Source organism: Hemicordylus capensis, chromosome 12 (genome assembly GCF_027244095.1).
Source record: "Hemicordylus capensis ecotype Gifberg chromosome 12, rHemCap1.1.pri, whole genome shotgun sequence".
Lineage (NCBI taxonomy): Eukaryota > Metazoa > Chordata > Lepidosauria > Squamata > Cordylidae > Hemicordylus > Hemicordylus capensis.
The window spans coordinates 13418344-13440522 of record NC_069668.1 but is presented as its reverse complement, the minus strand read 5'-3'; the positions used below and the strand labels follow the sequence as shown (position 1 = coordinate 13440522).

Genomic DNA, 22179 nt, shown 5'->3' with positions numbered 1-22179 from the left:
TGTGCTCCCAGCGCGCCCTGCACCTGCAGATGGGTTGAGGGGCCCCCTCAGGCAGCAGGGCATCTTCTGGGAAGGCCCCGTGGCCGCAAGCCCAGGCTGGCCCCCACCAGCACTCGGCATGTGCCCAGAACCTTCTCGGGCTTCCCTCCCAGAGGGAGAGGGGCCCTTGGGTGCAGTTCTGGCTAGACGGGGGGGAGCCCATGGCCTCACGGCCACCAGATCCTAGAAGTTGGGGGGGAACCAAGTCGGCTTTTCTTCCTTTTGCCGCCGCCGCCACTGCCGCCCTTCCTCTCCCGGCAATAAGACACTAGGCTCGCCGAAGGAGCACTGTCCTTGGGACGCGTGTGAGGCAGAAGCTCTTTTTTTAATTTCAGCACGGAAGCATCACACTGGCGGGACGGGGCCGAGCCTCCGGGCCTCCCCGCACCCCACTCCCACCCCCCAGGGGACTGCGGGCTGCTCTGGGGGGGGGGGGGGGCGTGACTCAAGGGCTCCGAGGGTCCAGGATTTTCCCAATCATGAGGAGAGCCCCCGTCTCATTGTCCCGGAGCACAAACAAGAAGGGCCGGTCCAGGCGGTACTCGATGGGGAAGTTCAGGCGGGCGGCCTCTATGGCGGGGGCGGACGCACCGGCGCCGTCTTCGTTCAGGTCCAGGACCACCTTGTGCTGCACGTGGGTGAGCTTGATGGGCTTGGCCGCGATCTTGCTGAAGTCCGGGGTGCCAAAGAGCGCCTGGAGCCCTGTGGGGGGGGGGGATGGAGGGCATCGTGTCAGTTGGGGAGGGCAGCCAGGCGGCGGCAGCAGCAGCAGCCGCCACTGTGGTCACCCTCTCGTTTATATCCCGCGTCTCAGCAAGGGGAGTTCTCAAAGCAGAAAAGGAGCAACGAGGAGGAAATGGCCCCCTGTCCCACCCACTGCCGCCACTGCCAAAGGGCTCGGTCTAAAACGAAACTCGAGGGAGACCCTAGCAACAGCCACTGGGGCTCCCTCCCGCCTGCCGCCTCAGAGAAGCCGCTGCCCGTCTGGGGAGACCACACAGGCGGACCGAGGGTCGGACTCGGTAGACGGCAGCTTCCTACGCTCCTATCGTGTGCCAGGCTTCTCCTCTTGACCTCTTTGGATATTGGGGTACAGCTGCTGGGTAGGACGGAGCTCACACACGGCCGCGGCCTGGGCCTCCCACCAAGCTTCTCGTGAGCGCGCTGGTCGGGAAACCGAAGCGCGCGCCGCTCCCACACCTGGGTAGGGTGCTCGTCCTACCCAGTTCTTGGAGTCTACGTTGGAGCCTGTTCTGCCCCTTGTGCCGACGCCTGTCTCTGGGCACCGGTTCTTGGCTCAGGCCAGAGGAGCAGGATGGCCCTGCGAGCTGAGCCAAGAAGCCCCCCTTTTTTAAAGGGGCAGTTCTCTGATGCTGGGCTGGGGGGGCGCGACTGGACCTGTCCGGCCCCAGCACCGCATCCCTCCCCCTTCCACCTCCTTAACGCCAGTGAGCCCCTTCCGGGGCAGGGAGCCATCGCCTGGATTCCTTCTTGACTTTTCTACGTGGACCGCTGAGAGGAAACGGGAACAAAGGGGGGGTCAGTGTTTGCAGTGGGAGGGCGCCCTCCTCTGAGCCGGGCCCAGTACATACGCATGTCCCGGAGCGTGCCCGCCAGCGCCGTGTCGGAGGCCAGCCGGAGCCGGGGGACGCTCAGGGTCGCGTGGACGGCCTTCAGCTGCTTGTCGATGTCGTGGACGAACTCGGCGGTCAGGCTCTCCTCGATCAGGGTCATGTTCTGCGTCACGCTTTGGGGCAGGAAGAACATGGCGCTGACGCCCCCTGTCAGGGGCAGCTGGGCGATCTGGAGCAGGAGTCAGAGGAAGCCGGGAGGTGAGGCGTGGGGGGCTCCCCCCCGAGGGCGGCGGCGGCGGCTGTGGCCTGCCCCCCTCCCGCCCCCCCAGACCCCTCCCGCCTGTGAGCCAAGCGTGGGGGAAAGGCTGGTCCCGGGGGGGGTGGGTGTGCCGAGTCAGACCCTTGGCCCACCCAGCTTTGAATTGCCGGCACTGGCTGGCAGCGGCCCTCCAGACCTTTCAGGCTCGGGGGTCTCTCCCAGCCCTCCCTGGGGATGGAGCCGGTGGGACCTCCTGCAGGCCAGGCACGTGCCTTTTTCCTGCGGAGCCGTGGCTCCCTCCCTTAAGCTCTAGCCCGTGTGGGGAAGACTGGCCAAGGCCCACGGAAAGCCGTGCTCGGGCTGCAGCTGCTGCACCTTCTCCTCCTCCTCGGCAGGAATACTGATTGCGTGGAGAGACCCCGAAGGGGGGAGGAGGACTCAAAGGCTTGCAGCTGTGCCCCCAAAGTGTGTGCTGTGACCCCCGGCGAGCTGGCAGGCAGGTGGGCAGGCGGGCGTCTCCGCCCAGGGGGCCAGCCCCTCTCACTGACCTTGCAGTCGAGCTCGGAGTCAAAGCCGTATCTCAGGATGGCCTGCGGGTCGGACATCACGGGCACCCTCACCGCCCTGCCTTCGTCCAGGTGGAAGTCCTGCTGGCCGGTCAGCCGGGGGTTGAACTTGGTCGCCCATTGCCCTGCCGTGGGGGGGGGGAGGAGGAGGGGCAAAGCTGAGTCCCTCCCTCTGGACGTAGCGAGGCTGCTGGGGCCGGGGAAGGGGTCTCTCCCCCCACGGGGCTCAGGGCGAGCCTTGAAGCCCCCCCTGCACACGCCGGGGGGCCAAGAAACCTCCGCCGTGCGTCGACACAAAGGGGGGTCTCTCTCCGCTTGCCGGGGAATACGGCAAGGGGGGTTTCTGGTGCCCAGGGGCGTCTTCGTGGAGCTCGGGCTTTCTGACCCTTGCTTGCCCCGAACTGCCCGCTGGTGCCGAGCCTCCCCTTACCTTTGAAATAGGCGGCCCCCAGCAGCAGGATGCTGACCCCGCTGGGCATCTCGCTCAGGAACCGGGCGACCTTCCCGCCCGTCTGCTTCTGCACCCAGCTGTTCATCTCCTGCAGATCCTGGCGGTTTCCCAGCAGCACGCGGGGCCGGTTCCCGTAGGAGGCGTCGAGCTCGTTCACAAACCCGATTTTCAGCCTCAGCCCTGGAGGAGGGTGTGAGCGAGCCGCCAGTGGGTGGAGCTGGCCCGAGCATAGAGCCAGAGGGACCTCCCGGGAGGCTGCCTGCGGTCTACCGAGTCAGACCCTTGGCCTGTCGAGCCCAGGACGGTCTTCCCGGACCGGCAGCAGCAGCTCTGCGGGCCAAACGGCCGCTCTACCACTGTGCCACAGCCTGGCCCTCGGGAGATGCTGTCGACTGAGTCAGGCCCTTGGCCTCAACTTCAGCCCTCCTGCAGAGGTGGGCCGGCAACTCCCGTAGCCCCTGGCCGTGGTCTGGGGATGAGGGGAATTGCAGTCCAGAAACGGCTGGGAGGGGCAGGGCAGCGGCTGCCCAGGTTTCAGGCAGGGGTCTTCCCCACCCTCCCCTGGAGATGCTTTTCACACAACGCGGGATCCACTTGTGGAACTCTCTGCCGCAGGATGTGGTGACAGCCAGCCACCTGGATGGCTTGAAGAGGGGTTTGGATATAACTCCATGGGGGAGAGGTCTATCGAGGGCTACTAGTCGGAGGACTACAGGCCACCTCCAGCCTCAAGGGTGGGGTGCCTCTGAGTCCCAGTTGCAGGGGAGCAACAGCAGGAGAGAGGGCAGGCCCCTTTCAGCTCCTGCCTGTGGCTTCCAGCGGCATCTGGTGGGGGCCACTGTGCGAAACAGGATGCTGGACTAGACGGGCCTCCTTGGGCCTGACCCAGCAGGGCTCTTCTGGTGTTCTTATGCTGAACCTGGGACCCAGACGCTCTCCCACTAGACTGACCATGGCCCCATCCCCTGAGGGGAAGCCGCCTGACGGCCCTCCCCGCTAGGATGACGGATCTTTATCTACCGCTCTTGAACGTCGTCAAAGCCGCTTGCCGAGAAAAATAAACACCACTGACATCAGATGGCTCCCTGTCCCCAAAGGGCTCACCATCTAAAAAGGAAACCTAAGGCAGACACCAGCTGCGGTCACTGGAGGGGGTGCTGTGCTGGGGCCGGATAGGGCCAGTTGCTCCCCCCCCCCGCTACGTGTAAGAGAATCGCCACTTTTAAAAGGGGTCTCTCGGCTCGGTGAGCGAGGGCAACTAAGCCACCCCAATGCCAGCCAGGGCAGACCCTGCTGAGCCAAGGGGGCCCTCCCGGCTCACTGCTGCGAGGCCAGCCCCTCCCCTCCCCTCCACGCCCCAGCGGTGGCTCGGGCCGGCACAGGCGGACTCACGTCTCTCCAGGACGAGGCGGGAGGCGCTCTTCAGGCCCTTGGCGGGCGCCGCGAGGCCGGCCAGCAGCTGCTTGTAGGTGCCGTGGACCTCGGCGGGCTCGAGCGTGTCGTAGTAGAGCGCCCGGGAGATGAGGCCCTCCGTCCGTGGCCCGGCGCCTGCCAAGCGCAGAGAGAGCTGTGCTGCTTTGGCTGCTCCCCACACGGGCCGTGCCGGAGCAGGACAGAGAGGGGCAGGGGCGGCTTACCCAGGGAAAGGCCGGAGAGCGCCGTGGCCACGCTGAAAGGCGACAGCAGCACGTTGGCGTCCGGCGTCCGGCTGGACTGCTGGCGGTACAGGTTGTAGCCAAAGTTGGAGACGGCGGCGGCCAGCTGGTTGACCGGTACCTTGTAAAAGGGGTCCTCCTCTTCCTCCGCGGCGGCGCCGGCATCCGGACCGGCAGGGTCCTTGCGGGGGGAGAGAAAGAGAGAGCACGGACCCGGGGTCAGCAGGGGCAAGGAGAGGCCGTTCCTCGCTCAGGCCCTTCACCCCAGTCCGTGCGCCGCGCCCACAGATTTTGGCCGTCGGGAGAGGAACCGCCTCGGAGACGGATGCTCCTAGAGGTCCTGTCTTGTTGACAGAAGAGGGGTGGGCGGCATTCTGGTCCTTCCAGCGCTCTCTGGGTCCCTCCCTAGCCCACCCCACAAACAACTGGGATGGGGAGCGGGTCTTGCGGTAGCAAGCCTGGCCATTGCTAAGCAGGGCCTGCCCTGGTTTGCCTTTGAGTGGGAGACTCCGTGTGTGAGCAGCCCTGCCAGATAGTCCCCTCTTAGGGGATGGAGCTGCCGCTCTGGGAAGCGCAGGAGGTTCCCAGGTCCCTCCCTGGCAGCATCTCCAAGCTGAGGCTTCCTGCTTGTAACCTTGGAGAAGCCGCTGCCAGTCTGGGTGGACAGCCCTGAGCTGGATGGAGCCAGGGTCTGACTCAGTATATGGCAGCTTCCTCTGTTCCTATCAGGAGAGCTGGTCTTGTGGTAGCAAGCATGACTCGTCCTCTTTGCTAAGCAGGGTCTGCCCTGGTATGTATTTGAATGGGAGACTCCCTGTGTGAGCACGGGAAGAGATTCCCCTTAGGGGATGGAGCCCCTCTGGAAAGAGCATCTAGGTTCCTGCTTTCCCTCCCTGGCAGCATCTCCAACGAGATAGGGCTGAGAGAGACTCCTGCCTGCAACCTTGGAGAAGCCGCTGCCAGTCTGGGTTGACAGCCCTGAGCTGGATGGACCCAGGGTCTGACTCAGTATATGGCAGCTTCCTCTGTTCCTATCAGGAGAGCTGGTCTTGTGGTAGCAAGCATGACTCGTCCTCTTTGCTAAGCAGGGTCTGCCCTGGTATGTATTTGAATGGGAGACTCCCTGTGTGAGCACGGGAAGAGATTCCCCTTAGGGGATGGAGCCCCTCTGGAAAGAGCATCTAGGTTCCTGCTTTCCCTCCCTGGCAGCATCTCCAAAGAGATAGGGCTGGGAGAGAGACTCCTGCCTGCACCCTTGGAGAAGCCGCTGCCAGTCTGGGTTGACAATCCTGAGCTGGATGGACCAAGGGTCTGACTCAGTATAGGGCAGCTGCCTACGTTCCTATGATTCGAGTAAACCTGTCGTCATTTTTGCACAGGGGAAAGAGTGAAAGGGACAATGCACTAATCGTTGTCCTCTTCTCTGCGGAGCAATCGGTGGAGGACATTCCTGCCAAGCTTTTTCTCCATCCCTCTGACGACATCAGCACAGTTTTGTCGTCCTTTTTGTGTGCTTTAAAAACACCACTGCATGATGGCCAGGGCAGGAAAAGCACAAGAACCCGCTGGAGGTTTCCGGATCTCCAGGACTGACCTGTCCTCCTCCAGCAGCCGAGTCCTCCTGGCTTCGGCAGGAGATCGCGAGGAGTCCCAGCCACAGAAGAACCCACCGGCTCTGCATCTCGTGGGGCCTGAAAGGGGGAGAGCGGAGAACCGTGAGCGGCGTCCCCTTTTTTCTCTCTCTTTCTGATCCATCCCAGCCTCCTTCTGAAGTCTGAGCATTCCCTTGGCGCGCGGACCCTTCACACCTACCCCTGGAGCTAGCGGGCACGGACAGAAACCCAGGTTTGCCACTTTCCTTGTAAAAAAAAACCCAGGGAAGGCACAACCAAAGAAGGACAAACCAAAATCCATCCAGCACAGGCATGGCTTCAAAATCCAGACCCAGGCTGAGCTAAAATTAGCCCAGCCTACAATTAAGAACAAAACCCACGTGCTTTGAACTTCTTTCCCATAGACTCACTGGGCAAAGTGGCACCTTTTGAAGTAGCAATTCTGAGAGCTGGTCTGGTGGCGGCAAGCAGGACTTGTCCCCATAGCTAAGCAGGGTCCGCCCTGGTTGCATATGAAAGGGAGACTAGAAGTGTGAGCCCTGGAAGAGATTTCCCCCTTAGGGGATAATGGGGCCGCTCTGGGAAGAGCAACTAGGCTCCAAGTTCCCTCCCTGGCAGCATCTCCAACGAGATTGGGCTGGGAGAGACTCCTGCCTGCAACCTTGGAGAAGCCGCTGCCAGTCTGTGAAGACAATACTGAGCTAGATAGACCTATGGTCTGACTCAGTATATGGCAGTTTCCTATGTTCCCCAAGCCCACCCCAGCACAGCATCCCTTCAGTGGCTGTTGCCAGGATCTACCCTCTGTGTGTGCGCGCGCATGCATGTGCTTTTAGACCGTGAGACAGCCAACCATGGAGTGGCGAGCTGGTCTCTTGTGGCAGCCAGCAGGAATTGTCCCCTTTCCTCAGCAGGACCTGCCTTGTTTGCATTTGGACGGGAGGCTGCATGTGTGCGCACGATCAGAGATTCCCCTTCGGGGCCGGGGCCACTGCTGCGTGGAAGAGCCTCTGTGCCCCTGATTCACTCCCTGGCAGCATCTCCTGGGAGGGCTGGGAAGAGACTTCTGCCTCTCTAGACAGCTGCTGCCAGTCAGTGTAGAAGACCAATGGTGGTCTGACTCGGTTTGAAGCCGCTTTCCGTGCCCCCATGCGGGTGAATTGTTCAAGGGATGCACAAATGCGTCCCCGCCTCAGGGATGCACCTTTTCCCTGCCTCCGGGTCCTAAATGGACAGATGAATGCGGACGGGGCCCCTCGGAGGCAGAAAGCAGGCTGGCTGTTTTGCAGCGCTCCGGCTTGAGTCCCTCTCTTCGGTTTGCGCAGGAGGAGGACCTGGCCTCACCCCGTCTCCAGTCCAAAGGGTAGCCTGCAACCCCCGCAGACTCAAGCTGGCGCCGCGAGGGCTGTGTGGAAACAGTGTTTATATATTTAAAACCTGCAATTAAAGGGAAGGCCACGCTAGGGGCTGGAGCAGCGAAATCGGCAAGCTGGCACCGGCGCTTCAGAGCAGATGTGACTGGTGTGAACGGGACCGAATCACAAAGCTTTATGGGGCAGAGAAGCCCCCCACAGATTAAAGCCCTGTTCTGGCTGATCACCTGAATCAGAAAGGGCTGTTTTCCCTGAAGCCTTTGGCCTCTAATGCCTGGGGAGGAGAGCTGGCCTTGAGGCAGCCAGCATGGAGGGTCCCCTTTGCTAAGCAGGGCCTGCCTTGGTTTGCATTTGGACGGGGAACTGCAGGTGCGTGCCGTGAGATATTCCCCTTGGGGGGGGGATGCTGCAGCCGTCACTCAGTGGCAGAGAGGCCTCGGCTTGGCCCACGCAGAAGGTCCCAGGTTCACTCCCTGGCTGGCAGCATCTCCAGGTCGGGCTGGGAGAGACTTCTGCCTGGAAGGGCTGCCCGTCAAGTGTCGACAATCCTGAGCAAGATGGGAGTCAGTATCTTGCTCCTGCGTTCCTTGCTCCTAGCTGTGTGTCTTCACCCCGTCACCCCGGCCATGGCAGTCCCTTTTCTCATTGAGCCAAGAGTCAGTGTTGGAATAACCACGGACAAATTGTCCTCCTCTCTGGGGGACGTCCCTGCGTGGAATTTCGTGGTCGCTTCTGTGTGTTTCACATTTCCAAACCACCCTTGCAAACTGGGCCAGCTGCAGGCCTGACAGGACCACAGAAGCCCGAGAGCAGCCTGAAAGCTGAAAACCTGGCCGTGCCTTCACCTCTAGGGATGCCGGCCTTGTCAGAAGACCAGCCCTGCTGAGCTCAAGCGAGCCAAGACATCTGGCTCCCATTAGCACAGCTCTGAATCCCGGCCAGAAGAGGAAGGACCTTCGTCGTGGCCGGCGTTGGGTGGGTCCTGCGGTGGTGTTTTTCTCTGCCTTGTTCCCGGGGAAGGGAAAGGTGGCGGCACACTTATATGAAGGGGGGGAGACGTGTGAGGAAAAGGCTTGCCCGGAGCCAGGACGGAAAAGGAGCCCGAGAGCAAAGCTTCCCTGCAGGTTTCGGCCAGAAAGATGAACCGCGGCTCCGTCCCGCGGCTGCCACAGGCCCTGATCTTTGCCCCGAGGCCAGATTATGACCCCGAAACTACATGCGCTTAGGGAGAGGACGACCCCACTGCCCCTAAGATGACGAGGCTCGGAGCGGTGTCCAGCTTACAAAGCCCCGCAGCCATGAAAACACCATGATTATCCTACCGAAAAGGACCATGAAAAGGGAAACCATCCCGCTTTATTTGTATTTGGCCAGAGTGCCACGATCAGACGAATCACTCGACAAAAAGGGTCCGTGTGCCAGGCACCTCTTTGGGTTAGAAGTGGCTTGAAAGGAACGTGGGTGGTGTGGGAGCCCAGAGGGTGGGCAAACCTGGCCCTCCGGCTGTGGTTGAACTACACCTCCCATCATCCGCAGCCTGCCCTGCTCAGCTGGGGCTTGCTTCGCTTGGGACTCCACCAGACACGGAGTGGCCCCCAGATGCCGCCCGAGGAGGAGGGTGGCCTGTTCCCAAAAGCTCACAGCAGGGACCTCCTCCGAGTAGGAGATATCCCGTGGCTGGCAGGACGGAGTCAACGTGGCTGTGACGAGCCACGGAGCCACGGGTCTCCTCTAAACAGCCAGGGGAGCTGCTGGGGCTCCAAGACTGACCCTCCCGGGGTGCTCCCTGTTTCTTTTCTGTTACAAAGACCGTCTGGGCTAACTCGGGAACAAGTTTCCAGTTGGGGAACAAGCCACGACCGCCGCCTGCGTCCGACCTCTCGAGGAGAAGAGGCACAGTTCTGTCACCTCCGCATTTTCCTCATGGGGAGCCTCCCCCATCCTCTGGGTCTGCCTCAGCACCGGGGAGGAGAGCTGGCCTCACGGCAATAAGCACGGATTGCCCCCTTGGCTAAGCAGGGGCTGCGCTGGCTTGCATTTGGATGGGGGGCTGCGTCTGAGCCACCCGGAGGAGGGATGCCTCTCCGGGGAGGCATCCCAGGGGCATTGCCTGGGCTTGGCACGCAGAAGGGCCCCCCCCTCCCCACGCTGCGCCCAATGCCTCCCTGCCCGCATCTCCCAAGAGGGCCGGCCCAGAGCCACTGCCGGTCAGTGCTGGCCGTCCTGAGCGAGAGCAGGAGGAGCGCCCCCCCCCTTACCTCAGGCTCTTGTCCTCTCCTCCTCTGCCGTCCTCCTTGCTGAGCCGCCTGTGTGGTGGGAGAGCGCAAGGGAGGCCTGGCGCTTATAACGGGCCCAGGGATCTGCTTGCGGCAGCCAGCCCGCCAGCCCCCAGGCTAGCCCAGCCCAGCAGCCATCCCATCCTCCTCAGGCTTCGGATTACAGCATCCTTCCCAGGGCCCCCTCGAAGCGACCTCCTCCTCCGCTCCAGCTCTTGGTTAACCTCTTCCTGAGCAAAGCCCAGGCTCCGGGGCTCCTCGTTTGCGAGGGTGGCTCTCTTCTCCAGAGGAATCAGCTGGGGGATGCCCCAGCATGAGGGACTTCCGACAGCTGGAGTCCAGCTCTCTTGGGGTAGCTTGCACTGACCGGCAGCCGCTCTCTTGGGTCCCAGGCCGGCGTCTCCTTTCCCAGCCCTCCCGGGAGATGCTGCCGCCCGAGACCTGCAGGCCCAGCAGAGCGTGGGGGGCCCCTGCCTCCATTAGCCACCTTCAGGAGAATCCCAGGGCACCTCGGAAGCGGCAGCTGCCACCTCGCTCAGTATGGCCCTGCTCTGGCTGGCAGTAGCGCTCCGGCTTCCTTCCGGGCAGGGGTCTTTCCCGGCCCTGCCTGGCGATGCGGTTTGCCCTTGTGAGCACCTGCAGGAAAGCGGCTGAAGTTGGCTCCAATCTCGAGGCCCTCGCCTCGAGTCCCGTCTCCGGCTTCCGACAGGGGACAGCCGGGTCCCTTTGAGGAGGGCACACCGGCCCAGCTGGGAGGCCAGAGCTCTGCCCCAGTCCTTAGCCCCAGCCTCCGGTCAGGGGCGTCATGCTGGCGGTGAGCCACAGAGCTTCCTTGAACTCCTGGGGCTGCTCAGTTCGTAGGCAAACCTCGACATGGAGCTGGCCCGCGGTCCTGTCGCTTGGGGCCAAATTCTGACCTCCCCACACCCCTGCGGGGGGCAGCCCCTTTCAAAACTGACCCTCGCCAGCTTGGGGAGGGAGGTGGGCTGGGCAGAGAGCAGGGAAGGCGGCGTGGCCCCTGCGGTGTCCAACGTGCAAAGCCGCTTCCAGAAGTCTTAGAAACCCACGGAAACCACGGAGCCACTTCGTGGCTGTTGCCAGAGGAGCAGAAAGGAGGAGGGTTGGGAATGTGACTCCACGGAGAGGGGACCTCCCTCCGTCCCGGATGACCCCCCCCAACCCTCTCCTCTGGGGAGAAAGGGCTGCCCTTTTCCCCACTCTGGGATGGGGGTCGGGATAACGAGAGGGGGGCCGTGCGGAGGCCTCTCTGTGCCATCTCTGGGAGGGCTCATTGGAGGGCTTTGCTGGAGAGACCCATCACGGAAACGCCGGTGGTTGGTGTCGCGCTTTTATTTCTGATCTCTTTAAACACAATGTGTGGGGGTCATAAAGACAGACGGCCGGCCGGAAGGAGAGCCTGTGGAATCCAACCTTGCTCCAAGCTCTCCAGGGCCTGGCTATTATTATTTTATTATTATTTAGGGGACCTTCCCGCCCCCTTGTCCTTCAGCGGTTTGGGCAGATGCGTTTTCCAGGAGAGACCCGGCTGGTGGACTACAACTCCCGTCATCCCCAGCTGCAGTGGCCAGAGGGGATGGTGGGAGCTGGAGTCGCCCAGCATCACCTGGAGAGTCACGGCTCAGACTCCCTGGGAGGGCAGGACCCAAGGGGTCAGTGGAGGGCGCGCTTCATGCCACTGTGCGGTTCTTCTGCACGCACACACACACACACCCAAGGTTAGGGGTCTAGGTGGGGGGCAGGCAGAGTCCTAACACTAGCTGGGAGCTGGAGAACATCTGGGGAGAATGAGGAGCAGGCGAGAATTGAAAGCAAATCCTGCACATTTAGCAGGGTGTGTGTCTGTGTTTGTGTGTGTGTGTGTGTGTTGGGTCAGGCCCGAGAAGGCCCCTCTAGTCCAGCCTCCTGTTCCCCCCCAGTGGGGGCCCCCCCCCGGATGCCACAGGGAGCCTACAGGCCGGCGTGGCGGGGCAGAGCGTCTGCTACCCCTGCAGAAGGGCCCGGGCTCAAGCCCTGGCAGCTTCTCCAGGTGGGGCTGGGAAAGACCCCCGCCTGAAACCCTGGAGGGCTGCTGCCAGTCAGTGTGGACAATGCTAAGCTAAATGGACCAAATGGGGCTGACTCCGTTTGGCAGTGTCACCTGTTCATAAGGAACACCCATCGCACACAGTGCCTGCCGAAGAGCCTTGTTTCGATCCCTGGCAGCAATCTGCAGGTGGGGCGGGGAAAGACTCCTCCTGCCTGAAGCCCTGGAGAGCCGCTGCCAGTCAGAGCAGGCAAAGCTGCGCTAGACGGACCCAGGGCCTGACTGGGTAGAAAAGCCGCTTCCTGCACTCGAGGGTCTTTTCGGGGGGCTGCCTAGGACTAACAGCGACGACGATGAAAAAGGGAGAAACACCCACACAACACACCCTACCCCTGGACCGCACTGCTCACCCCACCCTCTCCCCGAATCTCCCTATTTAGGAAAGAGGGTGCCGGGTTCCTGGGCCCCGTCCGGGGAGTCCTGCTGTTCCTGCCTCCGCCGCGGAGCGGTGGCGTCCGGGTTCTGGATGCTGGCCACGAAGAGCGGGGTCCGGGTGGCGTCGTCCAGGATGATGGCAAGGAAAGGGCGGTCGAGGTAGAAGGTGGACAGCGAGCGGGACATCACCACGCTGGTGGCCGCCGACGCCTCCACCCCGGCCTCCGCCAGCTCCAGGGCGGACTGGTGCTCCACGCTGGAGACAAAGAGGGGTCCCTCGGCAAGGCCGCTGAAGTTGGGGGCAGAAAACAGCTCCCCCAGGCCTGGAGGGAAAGAGAGAGAGAGGGGCAGGCGTGTGAAGGCAGCGTCAAGCCGGAGCCAACTCAGGAGCACAGCTGCTCTCCGGGGCCACGCCCACCCCGGTGGCCACGCCCTCCACGCCCCACTGAGACAGATTGCTATAGGCGTGGGAGGGGGCGGGTGTTTCCGCTACAAGACGTCCAGGAGAGTTTCCGGCGCGCCTCCTACAGCGCTTGAAACCCGTTTGGACCGTCGGCCACGAAGGCAGGAGCCACGCCTCGTTTCAAGAGGGAACAGCGCGAACCGGACCCGTGGCGGCCTGAGACCCAGTGAGGGCACCTGCTCCTAGACCAGCGTCTTGTTCCCATCGGGGGAAAGTACAGGGCTTTGCTTGCCTGCTGAGACCCTGGAAGAGGAGGAAGGGGACCAGGAAATGCAGGACCCACGGAAGGAAGGAAGAAAAAGGGCTGCACAGAATCAGCCTGCGGAATTCCCTGCCAAGGGAGGCAGTGTGAGCTTGGAGGACTTTAGGCAGCGCTTAGACGAATTCATGGCGGTCTGTCACGGCCTGCCCGTCTTGACGGCAAGAGGCTGCACCCCCAGATCCTGAGGCCAGGTCTAGGGAAGTATGCTCAGTGCTGGAGCAGCCGCTGGGCACGCAGGGGGGTCCCGGATTCTGTCCCTGGCAGCATCTCCGAGCAGGGCTGGGAGAGACGCCTGCCTGCAACCCTAGGGATTCGCTGCTGCCAGCCCGGGCAGGCAATCCTGAGCGAGATGGACCAAGGGTCTGAGGCAGCTTCCTATGTACCACGTTATGGCGGCATTTTGAGTTTCCCTAATGTGGGTCCTGTGGTAGCAAACATGAATGGTCCCCCTTTGCTAAGCAGGGTCCAGCCTGGTTTGCATTTGGACGGGAGACCACCCGTGTGAGCCCCGTGAGAGATTGCGGAGGGGGGCCGCTCTGGGAAGAGGACTCCTGCCTGCTTGCCTGCAGAAGGGTCCAAGTCCCCTCCCTGGCAGCAGCAGCAGCATCTCCAGATCGCCTTGGGGAAGACGCTGCCAGCCTGGGTCGGCCATCCTGAGCTAGGGGGGACCCCGGATCTGACTCCGTGCGCAGCAGCTCCCCGAGCTCCTCGGGCACCGCCTCCGAATGGATTGGCATCTACCGCCGAGGGCGACCCCAAAGGCAATTCCACGGAGACCTCCCTGGCCGAACGGGCCGCTGGCCCCTCTCCCCTCCGGCCTCTCACCTAGCCGGCCGAGGGCCTGGTTGAGCTGGAGGTGGTGCTGGAGGCGCAGGCTGGGCATCTTCACCACGGTGGGCCTCTCCTTGGGGAAGCGGCCCTGGAGGCTGGCCTGGCTGAGCTCCGTCAGCAGCTGGGAGACGTTCTTCTCGAAGTGGTTCGGGACGACGGCCACCAGGCTGGTATTGCCCTTGAAGGGGAACCTGGCCACCTGGGAGAGGCAAGCGAGTGGCGAGGATGAGCCGTCCCGCCCACGGAGCCTGAGACCAGGGGGGCGCTTGAAGGCCTCCCGTATTCCCCGGAGCAGGAAAAGGCCTCCCGTGTTTTAGCGACCAAGGGGAGACAAGATCATAAAGAGGGACCGAATTACGTGTGGCTTGGAGAGGGGAGACTTCTTCTCCCTCTCGTCCAACACTCATGGCCGCCCCATGAAACTGATTGTCGGGAAACTTAGGGCCGAGGAAAGGAAGCACTGCTTCACACAGCACGGGGCTGATCTGTGGGATTCTCTGCCACCAGATGTGGTGGTGGTGGCGGCGGCGGCTACCATCTTGGCTGGCTTCAAAAGGGGGCTCAGACGTATTCAACATTAGGACTAGTCCATGGCTACTCGTCCTCATGGCGATACTATGGGGATGCCTCCGAATCCCGGCCACAGAGCGGCAGGGGCAGGAGAGGGGGGCCCTGCCTTCATCTCCCAGAGTCCCCCGGTGGGCCATTGTGGGAAGGAGGCTGCTGGGATAAATGGGGCTGGGGCCTGACCCAACAGGGCTCTTCTTCTGTCCTCTGAATCAATATCACGGCAAAAAAAACACCAGCGGTGGGTGGGTGGTGTTTTTTTTGCAGTGATATTGATTCAGAGGACAGAAGAAGAGCCCTGTTGGGTCAGGCCCCAGACCCATTTATCCCAGCAGCCTCCTTCCTTCTGTGGTCCCTGATGAAGTACCTGGACATCCAGAGACTCCAGATTAAACCAGCTGAGGGGATATTTCAGAGCCTTCATCATATTCACCGAGACGACAAACTCCTCGTCCAAGTGGAAAGTGCCCGGCGCCGTCAGGGCCGGGTCGAACTTGTTCCTCCAAAACCCTGCCCAGAAAGAGGGGAGCCATTAGCCAAGGAGGGAAAGCCCACTCAGACAGAGCGCTGGCCCAGGGAGACCACCACCGGGCCACCACCGCCTCTCCGTTCCAGCCAAGTCCTCCGGGGCGTGGAAAGGGTCTCCCCAGACAGGGTCTCCCCTTGCCAGTTGATTGACTGATTGACCAAGCGCCGTCCAGTCGGCTCTTAGCGCGGGGTCTCCTGCTTGCCAGAGGGCTCCGGACACCGGCCACTTGGATCTGTAGAGGCCTGCCCCCCTAATGAGGTTGCCTTTTCAGTCTTGCGGTCTTCTAGCCAAGCCCGTTTCCTGGCCAGATCCTTGCTGGTCAACTGAGACCTCAATTCACACGGACCCTTGTGCTACGCCCTTAAGCTCTCTAATCCCCATGGCTCTCACAAATATCACAAATATCGCCTTCTGCGAAGCCAAAGCACACAGACACACACGGAGGCCGGAGCTGCTCAAAGCCATGAGTCTGGCCTGGGACACGGTCGCAATTCCAGCATCCCCTAGTATGGACACACACACAGACACACACACACAGGGGGTAGGGAGGCATCCTGCCCCCTCGCAGACGCCCCAGCCCTCTGCCGCCTAAGGCCACCGTCTCACTCTGCCTCCGGCGTGGGCCGCCCGGGCCCTAGAGGGCACCTCCGTCCTCTCCGGGGGGCGGGAAGGACACACCCCGGAGCTCACCTTTGAAATGCACCGCGTTCAGCAAGACCATCACGGCGCTGGCCGGCAGGGAGGACAGGATGGTGGAGATCTGCCCCTGGGTGGTTTCTTTCACCCAGTCGTTGATGGCTGCCAGGTCGGCGTCGTTTTGCCCGGAGAGGGTGACCGGCTTGGCGCCATAGAACCTCTCGGAGTCTTCCAGGAACTTCTCTCTCACCTGGAATCCTGGGGAGAGCCCGGCGGGAGAAAGTCAGAGCTTCGCAAGGCCCACCGGGCCAGAGAGGACGCAGGCAGCCCCTGGGAGCTGCTGGGGGCGAGCTGGTTCTCCGGGCAAAGCTTTTGAGTCTTTGATGGGTAAACTGGTCATTCCCACTTCCTTGACCGGTCGTCTTAATGGTGGTTTCATAGCCTGGAGCTCTTCCCAGACAGGGAACCTTCACTGCAGGTTTGCTGCGAGGCTTTTCTGTGCGTTCAAAGGCGCCCCTCCAAAACGGACACGGAAATACGGAATGGTTTGGACCCAGATATAAATCGGGTTACACTTTGATGCACAATTAAAAAAAACCCAAACTGTGTGTGAAGTGCTCCCAGATAGCTCACAGGGGACTTGGGGGTAAGTTTGGCTGAGACCCTGTTTCCCCGAAAGTAAGACCTACCCCGAAAGTAAGACTTAGCAGTAATTTCTGATGTGCGGCTAATTGCCCTAGTGCATTTTGGGGGGCTAAAATTAATATAAGACCCTGTCTTATTTTCGGGGAAACACGGTATGTGAACACACATCTCCATTCCAGAGGAAAAAGCCAGGTGTGGAAAACTTCCATGTCTTCTGATTTTAAAAAATTTCTAATTCTTATTTTATTCTCTATGGTTTCTCAGCGTGTGGGTCCCCAGATGTTATTGGACTTCAACTCCCATAATCCTCAGCCCCAGTGGCCTTTGGTTGGGAATTATGGGAGTTGAAGTCCAATTACATCTGGGGACCCACACGTTGAGAATCCCTGCTCGATTTTATGCAGCAGGGAAGTCACTTGCCTAGAGAGCAAGAGGTTGCTGGTTCAAATCCCCACTGGTCTGTTTCCCAGACTAGGGGAAACGCCTCTACTGGGCAGCGTGCCGAAACCACAAATATTTATAGACTGCTTTCCCACAAAAGTTGCCAAAGCGGTTGATATAGAGAAACGACAAACAAACAAGATGGGTCCCTGTCCCCGGAGGGCTCACCGTCTCCAAAGGGCTCGTCTCAGACTGCGCGGGAGGGAGATGGCCACGTGGGCAACCCCCCTCCTGGATTCACCCCCACTTCTCACCTTTCCGCAGGTAAAGACGCGCAGCCACGTTGAGCAGAGGGTTGTCCAGCTGCCGGGAAAGCGCCTGCAGCGTCTGGTGGAGGCAGGGCACCGACTCCATGTGCAGGGCCTCGAGGAGGTGCTTCTCCGTCTGGTTGGCCGCTCCTGGAAAAAAGAGCCGGGCTGCGGTGTGAGCGGACGCTCGTGGACGCAGCAGCCTCCGTTGCAGACTTTTATTTATGCTTCGGTACCGATTGCTATATTATTGTTATTTATGTTTTGGTACCGATTGCTACTGAAATAACCTCAAGAAGGTGAAAGTGACCTCTTAGGGACACAGAAAGCTGCCCTTGTATACCGAGTCTGACCCTTGGTCCAACTAGCTCAGGGCTGTCTACCCAGGCTGGCAGCGGCCGGTTTCTCCAAGGTTGCAGGCAGGAATCTCTCTCCCAGCCCTATCTCGTTGGAGATGCTGCCAGGGAGGGAACCTGGGACCTTCTGCATGCAGGGAAGATGCTCTTCCATTGAGCCAAGGCCCCCATCCCTAAATAAACTGAGTTAGGCTTTTTGACATAGACAATAGGAAGCTGCCTTCGACTGAGTCAGACCCTCTCGCTCAGCATTATCCGCACTGACGGGCAGCCGCTTCTCCCAGGTTCCAGGCAGGGGTCTCTCCCAGCCCTCTCCGGGAGATGCTGCCGCCCGGGACGGAAGCTGGGACCTTCTGCGGGCCCAACAGCCGTCCTGCCTCAATCCCCAGCTGCTCTCGTTATAGGAACACAGGAAGGTGCCTTGTACCGGCTCAGGACTGCCGGGCGCACCTCTGCACGAGTCTCTGTTCTGCAGTCCCTTCCTCTGGCAGGGCACCCCAAAGCAGCCCCCCTCCCCCCAAAAAACCCCAGAGGAGCAGACATCCCCCCTCCTGCCCCGAGAGCAGCTCCGAAGGTGAACCTGGCAACCACGGCAGTGCAGAGCGTCTCCGAGGGGCCATTCGGTTAAAGAGGGTGCCCGCCTGGGAGCTGCGGGCGGAGGAGCCCCCCCCCGCCCCCCCGTGACCCAGCCACACTGACCTAAGGCCAGGTGGGCCAGCGCCAGGCTGATGCTGAGCGGGGAGAAGCAGAGGTTGCCGCCCGGGTCCTCCCGCTCCAGGACTCTCAGGAGGTCCGCCGTGAACTGCATCATGGCCTCCGCGACCCGGTGCATCTTCTGGGGCGGGACGTCCCCCTCGCAGCCTGGCTGCCCCCCCTCGGCCTCCTCCGACCCGCTTCCTGCTGCGGTGGGGCCTGGCTGCTCTTCTAGCGCCCCAGCGGCCCCGTTGCCCCCCGGGTGGGGCAGGTCCTCCTGGGCAGAGGGCGGCGCGGTGGCGGCGGTGGCGGGGAGGTCCTCCTGGGTGCCGGCTGCTGAGCCTGCCGCCTCCGTGGGGTGGGCCAGGGACGACTCGGCCTCCGGCCAAGGGGGGCCATCTGGGCCAGGCTGGGGGACGCCCTCTGAGGATCCGTTGCCTCCGTGGGCCTGCAAGGAAGGGAAGGCGCGGTGAGTGCCCCACGCAGTCGAGCCCCCCTGCCTCTCTCGGTGGGTCAGGCCAGGCGCCAAGGGGACACGGCAGGAACCAGCCCCACCCGCTTCGTGGCGGCCAGAGGACGCCCCATGGAACAGCCAGCACCCCTAAGCCACAGAATGAATCCTCAGAGGATCTTGGACTAGGAGGAGGAGGCGTCGATTCGGTCGCCCTTGAGGTCAAGGCTGGAACCCACGGGGTGGACATGACAAGGACGCAGATTTCGGCTAGCCTTCAGGAGGCGTTTCCCCGGCTGCAAGAGCCGTTGGCCAGTGGAACAGCCTGCCTCATGAACTGGTGGGCTCTCCCCGCTCTAGAGGTTTCCCAACAGAGTTTGGCTGCCCATCATCTGCCAGGGATGCCATCGCAGTGTTTCCTGCCCTGGGACCAGAAGACCTCTCAAGATCCCTTCGGATGTCGGCGTCCCAGGATCCCACGCCTGCGGTGCTTCATTCGCACAACCCCAAACAGCGTCCGCCTTTTATTTCTTGATCGCAACTTTAAAGCAGCAAGACCAGGCCGTGGAGGCCAGTTGCTCTTACTGGGAGGATCCGTCCATGTACAGCTTCATCCTGTGCAGAGGTCTCCGACTCCAAGGCACACACAGTAGGCCCCTGGAAATAAGCAAATACCAGAGTGAGCAGGCTGAGGGTGCAGCTTTTCTGTATTTGTCCCTCTTTGGCTCCAAATCATGTCTTGGCCACATCTGTCAGGCTAGAGAGGAAACTCCCCATTCAACGCCAACCTTCACACACCCTGGTTACTTTTCTGTAGGAGGCGGCAGCAGCACAGCCAGCCCTCACAAGAGGCAACTCTGGGGTCGCGTGGCACAGCTTCACCCCGGAACTCCCTGCCACTAGATATATCCCAGAGACCGGATCGGCGACATGGGAGCCGTGCTCACCTCGCTGTGGTTTGCCTGCCTGAAACGGCACATGTCCGCAAACTATGATTCATCTCAGCCCAACCACAGCCTGGACCCATGATCTGAAGTGGGTGGTTTTGCACATCTGCCATGATGTGCCTGCCAGCCGTGGTGGCTTCATCTCGGTTCTGTCGCTCTGCCCTTCCGGGGCTCTCCGGAAGAGAGAGGCTGGTTTGGAGGGTGGTAAAAGTGGTATATGGTTCCGGGCTTGCTTATCTCCATGGGAGGCACCCGAAGAAACTAGCCTAGGGCAAATGTTCTGATTGGTTCAGCAAACCTTAGTTAGAATAAGCCACGGTTCCATGCGATGCCTGATCTTTGGCAGGAGTGCCGGCCATGAGTCTGACTCCGTAGGAAGCAGCTTCTTGCAATACAGCACGGGCGCCGTTTGGGGGAGGATGGGGCCCAGCGCTCAGCGGTGGAGCCTCTGCTGGGCATGCGGAAGGTCCCAAGTCCCCTCCCTGACAGCAGCATCCCCAGTTAGGGCTGGGAAAGACTCCAGCCTGCAGCCTTGGAGAGCTGCTGCCAGTCAGTGTTGACCATACCGAGCTCGAGGGACCAAGGGCCTGACTCGGGAGAAGGCAGCTCCCCTCTGCTCTTTCCCGGGCCTCCAGGCCGGAGTTGCCCCCCCTGCAAATGCCGCAGTCCAAGGCACGCCGGCCACTTACCCCTGCAGACAGGCAGAGCAGCAGCAGCAGCAGAATCCCCGGCAGAGGCGCCATCTTGCTTTCTCGGGAAAAGCAGGGCAGGAAGGGGAGGCTGGGGAGAAAGCAGGCGGCCCATTCAGGGGAAGTGGGTGGGAGTTGGGGCGGGGGGCTCAGGCAAGCAAGGGGGTCCGGGGCTGCTCCGCTCTGCAGGCAGAAGGCTGCCCCCCAGGCCCAATCCCTGGCTCCAATCCCTGGCTCCCCCAGGCAGGGCTCCCAAACCTCGGAGAGCCGCTGCCCGTCCGAGCAGACCGTGCAGAGCTGGAGGGACTAAGGGCCTGGCTCGGTTTGGTAGCTTCCGAACATCCGTTGTCCAGGAGCAGCACCTCTGCTTTGCACACAGGCGGGCAGCAAATTCCTGCCTGCTGACGGAGTGTGGGCTGGACGGACCCAAAGACTGACGCCCACGCAGGCAGCTTGCCATGTGCAACCCCGCCACACACACACAGACACACACTTTAGTGGCCTTTGGCACGGCTGCCAAGAGGGGGACCCCACTAGCCCATCCCACGGGGGTGGGGGGGAGGTGGCCACTGGCTCCACAAAGGCGGCCAGCAGAACTGGGGCCCTCCGGCCAAGCCCTCGCCAGCCACCCCAAAGAGGAAGGCTTTCAAAACCCAGCGCTTGGCTTGCGGGGCAGGGAAGGGGGTTGCCCCGCCCGCTGGCCCTCGGAGCTGGCCAGGGCAGGGCCCCTCAGGTTGCCGCGGGTCTCCTTGGCCGCGTTTCGAAGGTGTGTGGGTTGGCGGCGCGGGAGGAAGCCGATCCCCGAGGCTTCCAGCTGGGCTCCAGGAGCAGAGAGGTGGGCCCTGAAGCAGGGAGCCCCGGCTCTGCCCCACCACCCGCCCAGGAGGGTGCCTTCATCCCAATACCATCCCACTGCCCCCCCCAGCACCCTGGCGCCTGCGGCCAAGCCAAGCCCCTCTCTCAGCCCCCGCCGAGGCCAGCCGGGAGGGCAGGGGAGGCCTCGCCCCAGGTCTTCTGCCCCCTCTCCCAGCGGCCGCCCTCACCTCGGTCCTCCAAGGATCGCTTCCCTCCGGCGGCGGCGGGGGCTGCTCCTCTGCGGTGGCGGCTGCCTAGCCCCTGGCTCCATGGGCGGAAGGGGGCTCCTAGCCCCAAACCCTCCGTAGCCGCAACGCCCATTGGTGCCTCTCTGGCCGGTGTGCAAATATTGACTTGCGGCAGCAGTTAAACATTTATTGCCTGGGGACTGTGTGGGCGCAGCCGGAGGCCCAGCAAGCCTCCCCTTCCCCTTCCCCAGGACCCCTGCCCCGTAGGGGGCTCTTGGGTTGCCAGAGTTTGGGCACGTGTGGCCGGGCGGGGGGGGGGGCGACCTCCTGGGCCTTTGTTTGATCCGTCGCCCCATAGAAAGTCTCCAGGCAGTCTGCAATCCAACTACTAGCTGGCGGAAATTAAGCCCCACTGAAATCCAGGGGGCACGTTGGTCCTGAGGGGCAGAAGGTCCCTGGCTCATGGTTTCACCCCATCTGTCCATTGCACGAATGCAGCCGGCTCGCCAAGTCAAGAAAAACGACCGGCCCAAATACGTTTACGCTTTGGGAAAGATTCCTGCCTGAAGCTCTGGAGCGGGGCTGCCGGTCCGAGTGGACCGCGCTGAGCTCAGTGGACGGGGGTCTCCTAGGGCATGGCGGGGCCGGAGCATCTGCTTGGCATGCAGAAGGTCCCCACGGAGAGGAGGAAGAGACTGGGGGCCGTGTCCACCTTGCCACCCATTCCTCCCCAAATCTGCCACACAATCCTTATGCAGCACGGCCACCCCGTCTGGAGTGCACGGATAGCGGCCCGCAATCTGCCACACAATCCTTATGCAGCACGGCCACCCTGTCTAGAGTGCACGGATAGCGGCCCGCAATCCCCCGGCTCCAGCGGCCTCCCCGCCTGCCCCAAGCCCCGCAAGGGTCTGTTCAGCACCCAGAGAGAGAGAGAGAGAGAGAGGCCACGCCTTCATGAGCTCCCCAGTGTTTATTAGCAGGTCCACCTATCCCTATTGCAATGGCTGCTCCCGCAACGAGAGATTCCGTCCCCCCCCCCCAGTCCCAGTGCTGACACGGCGGCCCCACCTCCCGGGTGAAGCCCGAGGCC

General features: G+C 62.0%; 2 protein-coding genes across 3 annotated transcripts; both read right to left on the bottom strand.

Annotated features, from left to right (window-relative positions):
* Positions 1-345: 345 nt before the first annotated feature.
* SERPINF1 (serpin family F member 1) lies at positions 346-9934 on the bottom strand. Its single transcript, XM_053274566.1, has 8 exons — positions 9789-9934; positions 6139-6235; positions 4527-4725; positions 4282-4437; positions 2869-3069; positions 2421-2563; positions 1632-1842; positions 346-741 (listed from the first exon to the last, which is right to left on the bottom strand). Exons 2-8 carry the CDS (start codon positions 6223-6225, stop codon positions 485-487), a joined length of 1254 nt encoding a protein of 417 aa, XP_053130541.1. The 5' UTR covers positions 6226-6235; positions 9789-9934; the 3' UTR covers positions 346-484.
* Positions 9935-11138: 1204 nt separating this feature from the next.
* SERPINF2 (serpin family F member 2) lies at positions 11139-22179 on the bottom strand. Of its 2 annotated transcripts, XM_053274562.1 has the most exons (9): positions 21087-22150; positions 20044-20134; positions 18993-19064; positions 17963-18404; positions 16914-17057; positions 15628-15831; positions 14776-14918; positions 13836-14040; positions 11139-12608 (listed from the first exon to the last, which is right to left on the bottom strand). In XM_053274562.1, exons 1-9 carry the CDS (start codon positions 21569-21571, stop codon positions 12283-12285), a joined length of 2112 nt encoding a protein of 703 aa, XP_053130537.1. In that variant the 5' UTR covers positions 21572-22150; the 3' UTR covers positions 11139-12282. The 2 variants fall into 2 exon arrangements, with proteins under 2 accessions (XP_053130537.1, XP_053130538.1); XM_053274563.1 differs by lacking the exon at positions 13836-14040 and having other exon boundaries at positions 12331-12608; positions 21087-22179.